The following is a 17,749-nucleotide window of genomic DNA, read 5'->3' as shown; positions in this document are numbered from 1 at the left end:
CCTCTTGTCCTGACCATCCTGAACAAAATGGATTGGCTGAAAGGAAACATCGACATATAGTTGAAACAGGTCTCACTCTCTTGGCACATGCTCATATGCCAAGCACATATTGGGTTGATGCTTTCAATACTGCATTATACTTAATTAATCGGCTTCCTACTCGTGTTTTGAATAATATCACTCCCTACGAAAAACTTTTTCAGAAAATTGCTGTGTATGACTGACTGTCTTCGAGTCTTTGGATGTGCCTGTTTTCCTTATTTGAGGCCATATAACTCTAATAAGTTACAATTTTGCTCCAAACAATGTGTTTTTCTGGGTTATTCTCTTAACCATCAAGGGTATCGTTGTCTCGATCCAACTACAAATCATGTGTATTTATCACGTCATGTTGTGTTTGACGAAATTTGTTTTCCTTTTAAAGAGATCATTAACATGAAATCCGTGGCGGCAATCTCCCCAGACTCGTTTATACCAATGATACAAATGGTTTCATTGCCTACCAATCATATGCTGACTTCCACCTCCCGTATAGAACCTACTGTCACTTCAATATCTACTCCACAAAATTCTACCTCATCTTCTTTCACTAGCACTGCCGGCCACATGCTAACTGAAATAACTCCACCCTCCAGTAGCACCTATGACCAATTGCCCGTGGAGTCCGTTCCTTCAACCTCCACTACTATTTCACCTTCTACTACTAATCAAACCCCTATATCCCAAGACCATGTCCCACAACATAACCCAATATCTTTACCTCATTCAATGGTTACTAGGAGACAAAATGGAATTTCCAAACCAAATCCCAGATATGATAATGGAATTTCCAAACCCACATTCAAGCCAAATCGCAAATATGCCATGCATGTGATGTATGATTCTAATGTTGAACCAACTTGTTTTAGCCAGGCAGTTAAACATGCAGAGTGGAGACATGCTATGGGAGCTGAATTCAATGCATTGCAACAAAATGGAACTTGGTCACTAGTACATGCTAGTTCGAATATGAACATTTTGCCGAATATGTGGTTGTTTAAGATAAAAAGGAGGTCAAATGGTGATATTGAACGCTACAAGGCTCGGCTAGTAGCAAATGGTTTTCATCAACAAGAAGGCTTTGATTATACAGAGACCTTTAGTCCAGTTGTAAAACACTCGACAATTCGCATTGTCATTGCTCTATCCGTTCATTTCAAATGGCCCATCCGGCAATTGGATGTTCGAATGCATTTCTTCATGGAGATTTATCCGAGGATGTTTACATGCGCCAACCGCCGGTTTTTACTTGATCCAAATTATCCTCATTATGTGTGCAGCTTCATAAGTCGCTTATGGCTTGAAACAAGCCCCTCGCTACCGGGTTTAAGAAATTTTCAGACTATTTAGAAGAACTTGGTTTTCAAGATTCTAAAGCGGATTATTCCTTGTTCACTTTTCATAGAGGTGATTTGATCATGTTTCTTCTCATCTATGTTGATGATATTTTGATCACTGGAAATAGTCGGGCCTCATATTTCCTACTTATTACAAGCTTAGGGTCGACTATTTTTCTATGAAGGACTTGGGTTCTCTTTAATTTCTTTCTTGGAATTGAGGTCGCATAAGATGCTAATGGTTTATATTTGACTCAATCCAAGTATATTATGGACTTGCTTCGCCGTACAAAGTTCCAGGATGTGAAGCCAATTTCTTCTCCTTGTCAAACTGGCAAGAAATTAAGTCTGTATGATGGTGAATCTCTTTCTGATCCGAAAGTGAGTATCGCAGAAGTGGTGGGAGCTCTTCAATATCTGACAATCACTCGTCCGGACATTTCTTTTGCAGTCAACCAAGTATGTCAATTCATGCACCAACCCACCACCACTCATTGGACTGCAGTCAAACGCATTTTGAGGTATCTAAAATATACTCATGATCAAGGTCCGTTTCTATCGATCCGCTCACTTCGCCTAGAAGCATATTCGATGCCGATTATGCAGGGAATCCGGATGATCGCCATTCTACGAGAGGTTATTGCATTTACCTTGGGTATAATCCCATATCATGGAGTGCTAAGAAGCAACGCATCGTTTCTCGCCCAAAGATCGAAGCTAAATATCGCCAATTAGCATACATCGCGGCTGAAATTTCATGGCTTCGGTCCATATTCAAGGATTTGGGTGTTTGTCTTTCAACGCCCATTATTTGGTGTGACAATATCACCGATTTAAGTTAGCATCGAACCCGGTGTTTCACGCCGTACCAAACATTTGAAGTGGACTATCACTATGTTCGTGAGAGAAAGTGATTCGCAAAGAGCTTGATGTTCGCTATCTTTGCATCAAGATCGTCGCAGATGTGTTTACCAAAGGCTTATCCTCCGCTTTCGCTTCAAGAAATCGGCAAACAAGCTTATGGTGCGATCTTGCCCCATTAGCTTATGGGGTGTGATAGTAAGACCAAGCCTAGTGTCTCACCTTCAAATCATGGCACGTTGGCTGTTGAGATTCTCCCTCCATAATCTTGTAGTTATCCTGGTATGATAGGATGTATTTCATATATCATATCTCTATTGTGTAGGGAACTGTTGAGTCCTATTATGGAGGAAACTGTTGTAATCCTTATGATAAATAGAGGACACGACCACCTTGGTCTAGTGTGTTTTCGAGTCCATTAACCTTTCTCAATAAACAATCTTTCAAGTGGAACCGCGGCATGTGATTTGGATTCTCGCCTGGAGCAGTCTGGGAGTTTAGTTTATTAGGTCTGATCTTTTGGAATGATGTAATAACGTAGGTTACATTTTTATATGACATGAGAATACGATGTTGGAAATTGTTATTCTTAAAGTTTGTTTATGTTTGTATTGGGATGGAAGAAAGTTTTTAATAAAGTGATAGTTGAGGAATTTGGAGATTTTTGTTGTTAAGTTGATCATGTTGTGATGTGGGTTTTAGGTTTTGACATGTGTTGTATCCACCCCGTCATAGCCTGGGTTTTTAGACAATTGAACATAGTGATGTTTGAGATATTTATATTTCAAATATTCATTAATTTTAATTGTTAAGAAAATTGGGATGTGACAATGGTGTCTTTTGTTGTTTATAAATGAATATATTTCTTAGGTTATGGTTTTGATTTCATTATATGTACACCGGCATTTGTCAAGACGCTTTTTAAGTGAGTGTTTTCCAGCCTTAATATATCCCTGGAGTGGCCAGCTAGGACGCTTAGGTTATATTGAGTTGGGAGGGTGTTACATAACTCTAGCAAATATACTAAGTGTTATACAAGTCCACCCTCCTATCAAATACTTAGGCCTACCTCTCACAGCATCTAGGTTGGGTCTCAAAGATTGTTTGCCCCTAACTGAGCTTGTAACAGCTAGGATATCAGATTGGAAAAACAGACTATTGTCTTTTATGGGAGATTACAACTGATTCAATCAGTCCTTTCATCTTTTCATAATTACTGGGCAAAACGTTCATTCTCCCTAAGGGTGTGCTGGAGAAGGTATCAAAGTTAACAAATGGATTTTTATGGTCGGGGCCTAGTATGGAAATGAGTACAAAATGGAAGGAGGGTTGAATATTGTTGATTCCAAGGTGTGGAATGTAGCAGCTTATTGTGGGCTCATCTTCATGAATGTAATTAAGGAAGAGACATAATGGTCGAAATGGGTATGGGAATATCAGAAGGTAGACAGTTTTGGACTATGAAGATTCCCAGGGACTGTTCATGGGTGTGGAGGTCAATTTTGAAGAACAAAAAGGAGGCAATGAAGATCACCAGATATATTGTTTCAAATGGAAAAAATACTAGTATTTGGCACCATCCGTGGTGTTCAGCTCAGCTAGCTCATGAGAATACTACAACGAGGCAAATTCTACAACTACCTGATGATGCTAAGGTGTCTGAACTCATTAGTAATGGCCGTTGGAACGGGAGAGTTTATAGTTTACCTGATGGTGAGATTAAAGAGCTTATCTTGGGTACATAGTTTCAAAATTTACTGCAAGATGATATTGTAGTGTGGACTAAAACATCAACTGGGCAATTTACTACAAAATCTGCCCATATGAATCTCAAGAAAATTAGGGAAAAGGTTAGGAGGTATAAGCTGGTTTGGGGGAAACTCACAACCCCGAAGCACTCCTTTGTTACATATGGCAGTTGTTTAGTGGTTGCTTGTCCACTCAGGATAGAGTGATCACAAAAGGAAAATATTGCACCACTCTGGGTGTTGTCTATGTGGGAATGGAAGAGAGAACTCCCCGCACCTATTTTTTGATTGCAACTTTTCAAAGGAAGTATGGGGTGAGATAAAGAGGAATATGGGGATGAGTTCAAATGTGTTGGCGTCAAACCAGGAATGGTATGCACTCATGAGAATAACAAGGACTAATAGGACTGACTCTGAAGTAATAAGAGCTATGGTCTGTGCGGTGGTATATGGCATCTGGAATGAGAGAAATGTTGGAATCTTCATGTGTATTTCAAATACTTGTGTGTTGTTTAGTACCACATTGATGAACCACCACTAGCAAGTGAGGTATTTGAGGTGAACCTCTAGCATAAAGGCGTGCCCTTAGGGTACAAAGGCTTTTGTGTTAGGAGGGAGGACTCACCCAAAACCACACGCGCGCCCGCCCCGCACCGCTTGGGCTGTTTGACTAGTGGGTAGTGGATTATCAATTGCCTAACCGTGCCTCTATATCGACTGAGACAGAAGTTGAAGTCGTGCTACTCCCTACACGAAACAGACAAGTCTTTTACTGCTTCAATCTTCTTCCTATCAGTCTTTTACTGCTTCAATCTTCTTCTGGTGTTAACCATTGAATCCTGTGAGGAAGACGCCACTGTTGCCTTTCTGCACCATTGGAAGGGGCGAAATCTTTCCTTAAAGACAGCCTAATCCGCGCCTTGGTTATTACCTGTTATTCTGTCCTTGTCTTCTATTGTTTTCTTTTATCTGCATACAACAAGAAATAGTTGAAGATTTAAAGGGAAACTACACTCAGCTTTACAGGTTTCTAATGATATTCTGAGGAAGACGAAAATTTACTTGCAGAAGGAACTGAAGGATGTAACTGACTCATCTGAAAGTAGACTCTTGTTGAACCAGCAGTTAGGGATACGGGTAAATCTAGAACCGAGGGTCGTCAGGACACAATGTCAGTGGCAGAAACCACAGATAGCCATGCTAAATCCAGATGGAACTATGCAACCATATTGTTCAGGACATGGTGGAATCATAAGAGACGAGGAAGGAGAAGTACTGCTTATTTATAATTAATGGCGGTACCAAACATAGATCAATTCTGATTCAGGCGATGTTGGGCATTGAAGCAGGTTAATTTGCAAGGAGCTAGAATGATTGGATTAAGACAACTAGAGGCCGGTTAACTCTGACTCGATCACTAAGGTCAGTTAACATAGTTAATGGACTGGAGGCAACTACTTGGTTCTGTCTAAACATTATGGAGGCTATAGCACAAATTAAACCAACTCTCTTTTGAGTATTGAGTTTAAGCACTTTTAGGGAATGTAATAATAGGGCAGCAGATTTTCCAGCGAAAACATGTAGTATGAATGACGTAGGAGTTAACTTTAGTATAGGCCCAGTGCAAGAAAAGCTTAATGTAATAGTTGTAGAAGATGCAAGTGGAGCTGTATACTCGAGATTATAACTAATATATGCAGGTTGGGTCTGCCTAACCCCTAGCTGTTTCGAAAAAAAGAAGAAAAGTTACTAACAAAGTAGACTAAATAAAGATGCATGTATAAACTGTGTCATGTTATCTAAGATCGAACGGCAAATGCGGCACAAGATCCATGAGATAGTCGACTAAAAGTGGTTATATTGTTAGTGCAGCCGTACATTATTTAACTAAAGCTTTATATGACATGCTTAATAAACTCTAGTGCATTGTAGAACTCAGTACAAAAATGGTGATGTATGTACCACTGTACTGGTACCCCTACAAACGACCATCATTGGGTACCACTATAAGAGCCGGCCACTAATGAGGTGGGCTTGCTAGCCCGCTACTGTGGCAGCCCCACTTGTCTACTAATGTGGCATTCGAGCATGCCCTCTATTGAAGCAATGACACTGCCCACTAATATGACACCCAAGTTATATATAGCAGGTCCGGAGATATGGCAAGAGGTTTTTACCATATGAAGCTTTAGGAAAGATTTCATACAAAGAGGGAAATATCTCGTCAAATAAGGAAAGGGTATTTTTAGCAATAAGATTCCTATAAATACCCAACAATCATTTCAAACAAAGAACTACGTGCATTTTTGAGACTTGATTCCGTGAGAACAATTTGGATAATGAGGCAGCCATTGGTGGTACAAGTCTCTTTCACTCTCTATCAACCTCTCCAACAAGATCGTTAGTATGTTTGTGTGAGTTCTCACCCAAACATAATTGGCTCGTCTGTGGTCCTTATTGACGGGCCCTCTTCCACGCTCCTTCTTCCAAGCACCATTAATGGCAAAACTACAAGGTCTCGTGCTTAACAAGAATGCAAGAACACAACAACAACAAGACGAAAATCCGAAATACTAATCAATCGAGGTGATAGAACAACCGGCCGCAACAGATCTGCAAGATCAGCCTTTTCAACTCCCAAAGCCACGACAACCCAGATCTAGACGTCCGACATCTCAGGCTCCAGTAACTCACCTTCAAGATCCAGATGTTACAAATGCAAACGGCGTAGATCCGGATAACATAGAGATAAGAGATGAAGACATGCCGCTAGAAGTACCGCTCGCCGAGGTTGAAGAGAGAAGGAGCATAGCAACTACTTGCGTATAAAATGGACAAAGGGAAGCAAGTACAAAGGGATGACGCCGATCTTTGGCGCACAAATCGGGGCGACAACACCGTTAGATGCAACGTAGTGAAGTTACTCCTCAAGTCATAAGTCTAGAAGCCACAGGTGCACCATTCACGGAACAACAAATCAAAGACATCATCAAGAAAACAATGACTAATGTGGGTGTCACAAAAGCACGATGGAAAGACCTTTGCGATAAAATGAAGATGTCGCCGGAGATTTTCTCTAAAAATACAAAATGCGAGCATCAAAAAGTCGGGAGTTTGCGCTTTGCAAAACCTTACTCCACGATCAAAAGTCGTGGAGTTTGCGTTTGCAAAACCTTACTCCACGCGATCAAAAGTCGTGGAGTTTCGCGCTTGCAAAACCTTACTCCACGCGATCAAAAAGTCGGGGAGTTTGGCGTTTGCAAAACCTTACTCCACGCATCAAAAAAGTCGTGGAGTTTGTGTTTGCAAAACCTTACTCCACGCATCAAAAGTCGCTGAGTTTGGCGCTTTGCAAAACCTTACTCCATGCATCAAAAGTCGTGGAGTTTGGCGCTTTGCAAAACCTTACTCCACGCGATCAAAAAGTCGTGGAGTTTGTGTTTGCAAAACCTTACTCCACGATCACAAAGACGTGGAGTTGGCGCCGCAACACCTTTACTCCACGCATCAAGAAGTCACGGGGCTTGCATAGGCAATATCTTGACACACGCACTGAAAATCGTGGGGTTAGCATTTACAATACCTTACCCCACTCATCACAAATCACATAGCAATCAAAGCTGGAATGACTATATAAATGCAAACCGGTTTATCGGGTCTACCAACAAAATGAAATTTGTTTCCCGGATTTTACATTATCACACCATCACAACCTTCAATTTCAATAATCTTGAGGCAAAGACCCACACCATCAATGAAGGTAGACAAAACTTCACTCTTCCACCGTGAAAACGTATATGTGGTAGGTTTTATATTAACCGGTCTTGAAGGCAATCGCATAACGCCGCAGGAGCTCGGGACACTTGTGTTTTACTTGGCATGCAAGTTTCAAGAAAAAATAATGCAAAAACTCTAAATTGGTGAAAGACTCAAGCATTAGCATGTTAAGACCATTAATCGCCATCCTGGCGACCTATATGAATTATTACAAGAAAAAAAAAAAAAAAAATACTCCAAATTAATATTCAACACTTTCCATACCAATGCTTCCCTTTGTATTTTCTTTCCTCCGAAGGCATGAATGTGTGAGCGAAAAGTTACATGTTGGGAGCAAGACGCTTAGGTGAGTAATGACGAATTACCATACCAATCGAATGTGAGCTTGGTAAATTTATAGAGGACGATCAATAGCGGATGGAAATAGCAAAACGACTTGTTAAAATCCCGATATTTGTGAATAGAATGTAGAGGCATTGACGGGAACCTTTCATATATATTGTCATAGCGACGAAAGCGCAGAAGCTACTCTACTCAAATCCATTTGAGAGGTGGCCAACACACCAAAACAATGAAACTTAAGTTCTAAAGGTCAGGTCCCGATCGCTAAATTCAAATTCAGTCTAACCTTTGAGTCGGTGTCCTTTGAGACCCTTGGAAGGTGCATTCATCTCTTTCTTCTCTAGTGCTTCAAAAAACTCGATGGACTCGCTAACCTTTGCCTTTGTCATTCAAATTGCACATCAAACTTGTTAGCAATTCGACCGACGCCATCATATATTATCGCCTTCGAGCAACTAATTCTAGCAAAGGAAACAAATTCTTGTGGGCTATATTCTCGCCGGACTACTAGTGCTTTGATTTGGGTCTCGGAGGAGATGGCTTCGACAATAAAACATAGAGTCGATCAACCAAGTTGATAAGAACACGATCATCCCATACAATGCGAGAGCTAGAAATGCGTGCATCAAGATATACAATCTTCTTAAGTTAATGATGCCACTCGTGTACTAATTTTGAACCGAGTACAATTCAATGCAGCTACCAATCATATGACACAACTGAATCGACCTACACGCTTTTCCCAAATGGATAGGTCGGGACATAAGCTACTTGATTACGTGACGCGATCCACGATTCTACAAGATGTTTTACTAATTATGATCTTCATTTTCAGAACCACATTTGTATCGGCTATCCCTCGACCTACATCCTTTGTAATCGCAACAAGCGCCGAGGGATGTTGATGCCCGGCGAACCGACCATGACAGCCACAGCCCAAAGTAATCCATGAGATGAGGGGCATGGCCTGTTATTGAATCCACAATAGCCGCCAAGGGAACTGAATTGTGAGACCGGCCGGTTGCCACAAGTAGTGCTTGTTAAAAGAACGCCTTAAGCCCATAGGTAGTCACGGTGAACATTATCAAGAAGACTGAACATGAAGATCAAAACGTATTGGTGTTAAGTGTAAACATCTCGGCAAAATAGAATCTTTCCATTGGAAGGAAAAGCATAATGAACAAAAATGAAAGTCTTTGATTCAAAAAAAAAAAAAAAAACCGTGGGCATCCTCTTATGGTATACTTGTTGCCACCATCAAACTTTTGGAGTTTTTAACCGTCTCCAACCAATCCAAGTCGGAAACTTAGCGTCTCCATAGCCTACTATCTGCAACTCGTGCTGGCAAAGTCTCCGCAATTACCATGAACTTGGTAAGTTTGAGGTTTACATCGCCAGCCTACTTCAAAGAAGATAATCGTCCACTAGCTTTGCAACTTTGAGCAAGGCAGTTTGTGAGGGTGAACAGGGTCGCCGATTCATAGGCGTAAGTATCTTCCACATCGCCTTCACCGCCTTTCCCCGGCCGAGAGAAATTTACTAGAATTCGTGAATGGTGTCAACATCAAACAAAGTTTCAAAGATTGTGGACGGAATGATGGGATCAAAATATCATCTAGAGTAGCAATTTCCAATTGTGGACCAATCCTCCTCTCAAGATCAAGTCCGCAAGAGATCGTGCAATCAAGCATCAACGCGGTTAAGTAGAAGGCCGAAAAGAAAACTAATAGGAATTGCGAAGTTTCTCAACAGGCAACAAGGCGACAAGTGTCTCAACCACAAGTCTCGCTCTTGTTCAATCAGATTCACAACCAAATCAGCCTTTTGTTGGTTAGATGCATTCCATAAGTCGGCTTTCTTCGTTGAGACCTTCGGGCATAATTCGAAGGGATCGCCAACACTCTCGTGATCTAACCCCTCGACATTTCATGGCTACTAGGACTCCACGATACAAATCAATCCTTAGTGCGAGAGATCTTCAATCCACCGGTCTCACACTTTGACCTCGCTTGTTCATTTGCAACCTTCCTGAGTCGCTATATTCTAATCGCGAGAAGCTTGAGGCTATCTGCTCGCACATGCCTTTGAAGCTATTGCATCCGTGCATCCGCTAACTATCTTTAACTCATCAGCAAGAGGGCGAGGTTCTCACACTTTGTTGCAAGACATCCACACACATTTCAAGGCTCTTACGGACAAATAGTATCCGGATATGTCTCACAGACGAGCCAAGGTTGTCCTTTGCATATTCCTCGGTCATTTCAAGGTAATCAGAAACACAACAAAGATTAGCAACATTCAAGGACGTGATCTCAAAGTTTTCACCATACAAAAACTTTAGCCGCAACTAACAAGAGAAATCAGAGAACAAATCATAATGAACATTTCAGAGAAAGCACTATACACAGATGTTCAACAAGAATACAGAGTTTATGGCGCAACATAAGTGTTTTATTCATCTAACATTCCACTTTACATCCAAACAAAAAAGACAAAGAAAAATGAAGTGCAGAAAATTTCAAACCTATCTAACCACTATCTAGTAGACGATTGCAAGAACTACGTATGTTACGCCAAATAGCCATATTTTAAGGCGAAGTATCATAACTATCCCCCAATTCCATAGCACCCTCGCCTACTCCATCTTCAAGCCCAAGGTCTTCTATGGCATCCTCAAAGGCACTTGGGAGCAATATCCCGCAAACCTCTTTCCTCGGGGCAGTCCGTACAACGGTATAATGTTTTGCAAGGCCATTCATAACATCTCGCCGACTTATCACGCCAACGCGTATTCTTCGACACGACCTCAAGCCGAGCTTTTCTCAAAATAGCCAATGAGAGTTTAAGAGTCACTTCAGATAGTGTCTTCTTCTCCTCACGCAGCTCTCTCATAGCCTTCTTACATTCCTTATCTTTCCCTTTTATCGCCTGCACCATCTCCTCCTTTTCACACGACAAGGCTGCCACCTTCTCTCGCAAAAGCATCGTTTCCATCCGGGCTCTAGCACTCTCTCTCACCTTAAACTTTCTCTTGCTCTTTCAGTACATAATCCGCCGTCGGGGATCCCGGCATTGCATGGTTTTCTTTCTCTAACACCGCCATCAGCTTTAGCGAAATTTTCCATGGCCTACAAAAGCGTAGATATATACATATATATACAAGTTGAATAACGATTTCAAAAGGCCATGCTAAGTAATATAGAGAGGCAACATGTATAATGGGATTACCTTTTTGCAACGCCTCGCATCCCAAGGATACACAATTCTGAACTTGCCTCTACCTCTTTCGTGTTACTAGATCCTAATTACGTAGTAAAAGTTGGTCATGCATATACTCCTCGACCATTTCAAGAAAAATCAATGTCCGCGTGAGGGCCTTAACGCCTCTATCACCTCGCATCAAGAAAAACTGCCGAGACAAAAGCTAATGGTTCAACTGAGGTAATATCTCCAACAGGTATGGACACACTCGTCGTTTCAGGAAAAATTCTTTCGTCCATAGCACCATTGGGGGCGGCTGCCTTTTGCTCTATCTCCATAGACTGAGGTTGTCCCCGGATAATTTCAGAGTCTTTTTAAATTACAAGCATATTACTCCCTGTACCTTCATTATTCAAAGGAACAAGAGGCAGCCAACGCCCATCATCTGGAGTACCTTCAGCCCAGGTAGTTTCCTTCACACCAACCTCCACACTCTCATTAGCAACTACAGTTTCTGGTCGGCAAGTCCCGTTAAAGTCTTTGTCCGCTTTGCGCTTACTCCGCCTCTCCATTGAAGCGGTAGATTTGGGGAATACTTCAAGAGCTTTCAATCCTTCAACACGGGCATTGGCAGCTTCATCTATTATTTTTCTCTTCTGCGTTTTCAAGCGAGCTTCTAAAATGGGAGACGCAGTTACAAGGGACCTCTGCTCATTGTCACGCTGCTCATCACCAGCTTGTCGTCGAGCTTCTAGCATGGTTACTTGTTGTCGGGGAGCCCTGTCGTCAAGCGACCCATATGGACACTTGGGAACATCAAGGGCATGTCCACAGCGTTTTTCTTCACTGTAATGGCAGCTACGAACCACTTCATTAGGCCATGACAAGTCCCAGATGTTCTCGTCCCTGTCCATGCTAAAGTAAAATCTGAGATGCTCCAAAGCTTGGCTGCTCACATCAAAGTCCGTGGTACTTGGTCGATCACCTAAAAACAAAAACGTCAGTAACCAGAATATATAGATAATTCACAAGATAGTGATTATGCAGGCGCACAATTCGTGCTTCATACCTATAATCCTATTCGGGACACGGGTTGCATAAGGGTTCCAATTTCCCCGTACTAAGAAACAGTACTTATCCCAGTTTCGGTACCCCTTCGGTAAACCTTTAAACTTCATCTCTGGATACGCCCATTCCACATGAAACATCAGGGACCCATCTTCTTCTGTATAGCGTTGAGGCCGTACCAAGAGCAGTAATTCATCTGCCCCGAAGGGACACCGGTATACAGCATGCATGAAGCATCAGAACCCAAAAGGTGCGTTGATCACATAGAATTTGTGGGTAATGAAAGCTAAGAGGGAATGAATGGAAGCCAGCTGCAGAATAAAATATATATATGCTTAGATCACAAATTGTACAAACGGTATTCTTCATCAGAAAGCCTAGCTTATAACCTTTCTTTTTAATCAGACCCCACTTGGAAAGAGTGACTAGTTTCATTCACAAATCACAACTGAGATCCTTGACTGGCAACAACTTACCTCATAAGAGTTTCTTGTGTGATTGTTTTTCTGTTCACTTTTCCTACCTCTTGGGTGTCTAATACCATGAAGAGATTCACCCACTTGTAAGATGAGGTACCAAGTGAGTATCATTTTTCATTTTTCACTAAATATCTCTAAATTCTAGATCATTGAAAGATCGAACTTTTTGAAGTCTGTTAGCACATATCTATTCCAAATAGGATTCTTCACCTTTTATTCCGAAAGAACCAGTACGTCGTCATACATTATGAAAGGGAATATTGAATTGCAATTCTCGGGACATCCAAGTTGATAGGATTAATGGAATTCATGTTATGACATGTTCCACTCCCTAGAGAACCAAAATAGATAAAGAGAGACCCCTGTGTTATTGTGCCCCTCCATCTGCTTTTGTCTTTTTATTTAAACCTAACAGCTATTACATGTATAGTAGCTTAAAGATATAGACCATGGTCCTGAATTAGTACAATTCATTTTTTCCACCGATTTAGTATATAGTCTAGTAGGTATATATATGCACTCTTTCTCTCCTTGTATTATTCTGGATACATCCCCTATATAATGTCCCCTTGCATTATTTATACCCTCCATGCCGGTGTACGCAAAGCACACTTGTACACTTTTAATTTTCTTTCTAGGACTTGAGTCCCTGACTTCCTGGGATGGGACCATTTTTTGAAGCAAACATGGGAGATACCTTGCGATTGGTGATCGGAATGATGGGTACCTTCTCAATAACTTGTGTGTTAAAACTTAATAGTACATACTCTTCATGAGATAAAACAGAGAATCAAGTTTTAGTCCATTGTCAACCACTGATCTTTGCTTGTTGACTTTAATTTGTCTGCTTGCAGGGAATGCGGCTTCTTTGCTACTTTATGCAGCTCCCATGTACTTTTTTTTGGTTTTTTAGCTCCCATGTACTTGAATACCAAAATTTTCATTTACTTATATATTCTCAGCTATAATAAAATAGTCAATTTTATATATTAATTATTATTTAAATTATTCTTTTGACAGACTAACTTTCAGAAGGATCACAAGGAAGAGAAGTACTGAGGAGTTTACATGTGTCCCTTACATTCTTGCTCTATTGAATTGTCTCCTCTATACTTGGTATGGCTTGCCAGTGGTGAGCCATAATTGGGAGAACTTCCCAGTAGTTACCATTAATGGCATAGGAATTCTTCTCGAGTCCTCCTTCATTCTCACATATCTTTGGTTTGCTTCACCAAGAGGAAAAGTATATATGAACTCTTTTAACATCATCTGGCGTTATTTTATATGTTCATAACCACATCAATGTAAAGCTTATTATTGAAACTCATTTCATGGCATGGGGGCGGGGCAAGTACATACGTAGACATTTTACTTGAGAAAAGATTATACATTTTCATTTTGTTATCCATCTTTCATGCATCACACCATTATAATTTAAACATATATAGTACGTACACTCCATACACTGTCTAGCTAAACATATATACATATTTATGTTCTGATGCATGCAAATTCGAACAAACGTACATCATAGTTATATGTTGATGATCTGACATCCTGAGTTGAATGACTCACTGGATGAGGTAAACTAATTAAACTTGTTATAGAAAAGGGAAAAAGTATACTTCTTTTTAGTTTTGCAGAATTGCTTTAAAGTTTTAACTTTTGACCAAAGACTAAAAAGATAGGAATGATTATACAGTTACAAGTCTTACAATTTTCATTTTTCAATATATAAATAGCTGAATAGCCTAGCTCATTTTAGACATCATGCGCTTTCAAGTCAGGATCATTAACGTCAATACTATAATGGGAGTGCAGAAAAAGGTTTCTTTGATGACAATACCAGTTATCGCGCTTTTCTGCATTATCGTCTTTGTCTCCACATTTGCTTTACACAATCATCGTCAACGAAAGATCTTGGTTGGTAGCATTGGACTTGTTGCCTCTATTGCAATGTATGGCTCTCCGTTGGTGGTTATGGTGAGTGTTCTTCATCAATTATTAGTTAATTGTTTTTCTATCCTTTTCCCATCCTCTAGAAACTGTTATTCAACTTAATACAAGTATACAACAATAGCCTTTAGAAATCATAGATAAATCCAACTTGTTACTGAGAAAATCAAGAAAAGTTGGTGTTTTAGACTGTCTAAGTTAATAATTATTAATTAAGCAATCTTATGTCCAACGTTGAGAGATGAAATCTCCCCAGCATATATTGCAAAATCACATTTTGGCTTTATTCATATCATGCAACCTTTATAATGTTGATATGCCGAGGCTTAGCTCTTAAATTGGAAAAGGGGAATGCAAATTTTTCTTCATAATTCTTGACCACTTTTGTTTATCATAACTACTAAACCACCACCCTGATAATTAGAAAATTAAAACAGGTTGAAAGGAAAGTGATATGCTTGTACTCTGTCAACCATTCTTTAAAGAGCTGAAAAAGATAGGTTGCGAACTTGCGATTTGCAAACTCTCCCCGACATAAGATAAACCCTGGAGATACCCATTAGATGTCCTTTCCCTCACCTATTGGAACATTGAATGTGATTTATAAAGAACCCAACCCAAGCGACGTAAGTTTTGGCTTTTTTTAATTTTTTTTCTATACAAGGATGAAACTTTAGCGGCAAAACAAGCATAAAGTTTAGAAGAAAACTTACTATACAACTCTACATCTTTGCAGAAACAAGTGATACAAACAAAAAGTGTGGAATTCATGCCGTTCTACTTATCTCTCTTCTCATTACTCGCCAGTGCACTTTGGATGTTCTATGGACTACTGGGCCGTGATCTTTTCCTTGCGGTTCGTAAACTTTCGTTTTAAATTTACTTGGGATAGTACAATCAGATTTATGTTCATTGTATCTAAATCACAGTTTTGAGCACTTCTGCAGGCTCCAAACCTTGTAGGTTGTCCCTTGGGCATCTCCCAGATTGTGCTATACTGGATTTATCGCAAAAAGGGGATTATTGGACAAGCCAAAGATGCAGACCTGGAGAAAAATGAAGAGAAACTAAAAGTCCGTGAACCTATCGTCAACTCTGCTATTGAAAAAATCGAACTCCTACCTGCTCCTATGTAACGTGCACAAGGGAAAACCAATTAAATCCAGAGGTCTTACATATTATGAATGCGTTAATGCGGTGCGTATGCAAGTACTTCACTGAGGACCTCTCAAGAGGGAATATGGGGGAATTAAAGTTGATTCCCCTAGTCATATTCCGTAGTCCTTACTAGGAATGTCAGTCTTAATTAAGTCTCTTACTATCATTCTCATATTAAATGTGCTCAATATATACTAATTATTGGTTGTCGAAGCCTTACATTTTATGCTGTAAGGGCGAGAATAGAAATCAACTTTTGAAACATCTTCAACCTTAAACGTGGAAATGAATAGAAGAGTTAAATTCAGTACCTCAGACTAGCAGAGTTTTTAAAACGAGCTTATTTAATGACTGAGATTTGCTTTTACAACTCCTATTTTTCCTGCACAAGAGGTGTGTAAGTCGGCTCAGGGCAAGGGATATGTAATATTGAGTCGATCTGAGTGAAATATCAAAGAGTAAATATATATAGCAATAACAACTTCTCGCACTGGATCATCACAACTCCAAAGTTCGGCTGTAGGCCAGTTTATGTTTCCCAGCCGAGTTGGCTCCCGAGGTTAGATCAGCTCTGTGGTGTAAGTGTGTAACTCAGAGCCCCATTGTTAAAAATGTTTCAGCATTCACGCACGAGCTATATAACCTTTGCCATCAATCTTAGACAGTAAGTCAGTAACAGTAGGAACTAGTGTCCTAGAATGTTCACCGTATAAATTTCATGATTTTCCACAACGTAGAAAAGTCAGTATTTCACGAATGTGATACTTTTGGACGACAAACTGATTACATTACAAAAGTTAGAACTGCTATCAACAGATTAGACTTGGAGAGAAGTATGTGGTTAAGAGAAAAAAAAGTACCTGGTTAAGAGAAAATGTTGTCTTTCAGTTAATACTGCGGATGTTGCGAAATTTGAATAGCTTTTGAATATTCAGTGATCTTTTCCAATTTCCACCCACACCAACAATCTTTTCCTATTGAAGTTCAATATTTCCAGGAACAACCACAACTTTGCTTACATAGAATATCCCTTAGCTTTTCAATGGGGAAAATATTTGTAGCCTGTAAATGCCAGCATCAAGTTTTGTAAATATAGAATACAGATGGGAAGAAAGTTACCTCGTTCCTCTTCCAAAAGTATTAAGAAATCTTTTCAGTCAGACAGAAGCTGTTCTTCATCACTATTTTACGTTTCCATCTTATGCAAGCAGATACCAAAGATGCTCTAATTTCTCAACATGATTGATTAAAATCTGAAACATTTTACCCTGCGTACTATGTAAAACAGCTAGCTACCTCATTCATTCAGAAAGGAGATTTTGAACAGCTATAAATTGGGTCGAAAAACAACACCTCATAACAGGCCACCGCCATTCCACATTTCCTTCATCTTTTTTTCTCAGTAATAAGTTTCAATCTGTCGTCTTCTTTATGCTCGACCATGTTGTTACAAATCAGAACGGACAACAAAACTCTACTGATCTGGGAAAGGAGAAAGATATAACAAAAATAAAAGAGAGCAGGAGAGGGGGAGAGGGGGAGGGGAGAGGCAAATTTTAGTTTTACTAGCCTTCGATATCTAATGACATCAGGACTTTGTTCCTGTTGTTGAATTTGTCATAATCTGGAGTTCTGGACTCCTACTCCTACTACTTTTTTTTTTAAGTTAAAAAGAAGACACTCCCAAAAATTAGAAAGAGCTTCCTACAGAGTTTACATTATCGGATTATCCATACATAGCTGAATCAGAGATATTGTCGTAGCCGGATTCAAACTAAAAAAA

The 17,749-nt window shown here is 40.0% G+C and overlaps 1 protein-coding gene and 1 pseudogene across 1 annotated transcript; one reads left to right on the top strand and one right to left on the bottom strand.

Moving 5' to 3' along the window:
- Positions 1-9,410: 9,410 nt before the first annotated feature.
- LOC147513306 (BTB/POZ domain-containing protein At5g48800 pseudogene) lies at positions 9,411-11,089 on the bottom strand (annotated as a pseudogene).
- Positions 11,090-13,356: 2,267 nt separating this feature from the next.
- LOC147513305 (bidirectional sugar transporter SWEET3b-like) lies at positions 13,357-16,273 on the top strand. Its single transcript, XM_086599531.1, has 6 exons — positions 13,357-13,575; positions 13,707-13,743; positions 13,873-14,095; positions 14,674-14,835; positions 15,545-15,664; positions 15,756-16,273. The coding sequence occupies exons 1-6, from the start codon at positions 13,515-13,517 to the stop codon at positions 15,942-15,944; spliced, it is 792 nt and encodes a 263-aa protein (XP_086455657.1). The 5' UTR covers positions 13,357-13,514; the 3' UTR covers positions 15,945-16,273.
- Positions 16,274-17,749: the final 1,476 nt, after the last annotated feature.

The sequence above is a fragment of the Coptis chinensis genome, chromosome 3 (assembly GCF_015680905.1).
Source record: "Coptis chinensis isolate HL-2020 chromosome 3, ASM1568090v1, whole genome shotgun sequence".
Classification (NCBI taxonomy): domain Eukaryota; kingdom Viridiplantae; phylum Streptophyta; class Magnoliopsida; order Ranunculales; family Ranunculaceae; genus Coptis; species Coptis chinensis.
The sequence above is the reverse complement of the archived record's forward strand: the minus strand, read 5'-3'. Positions and strand labels throughout refer to the sequence as shown.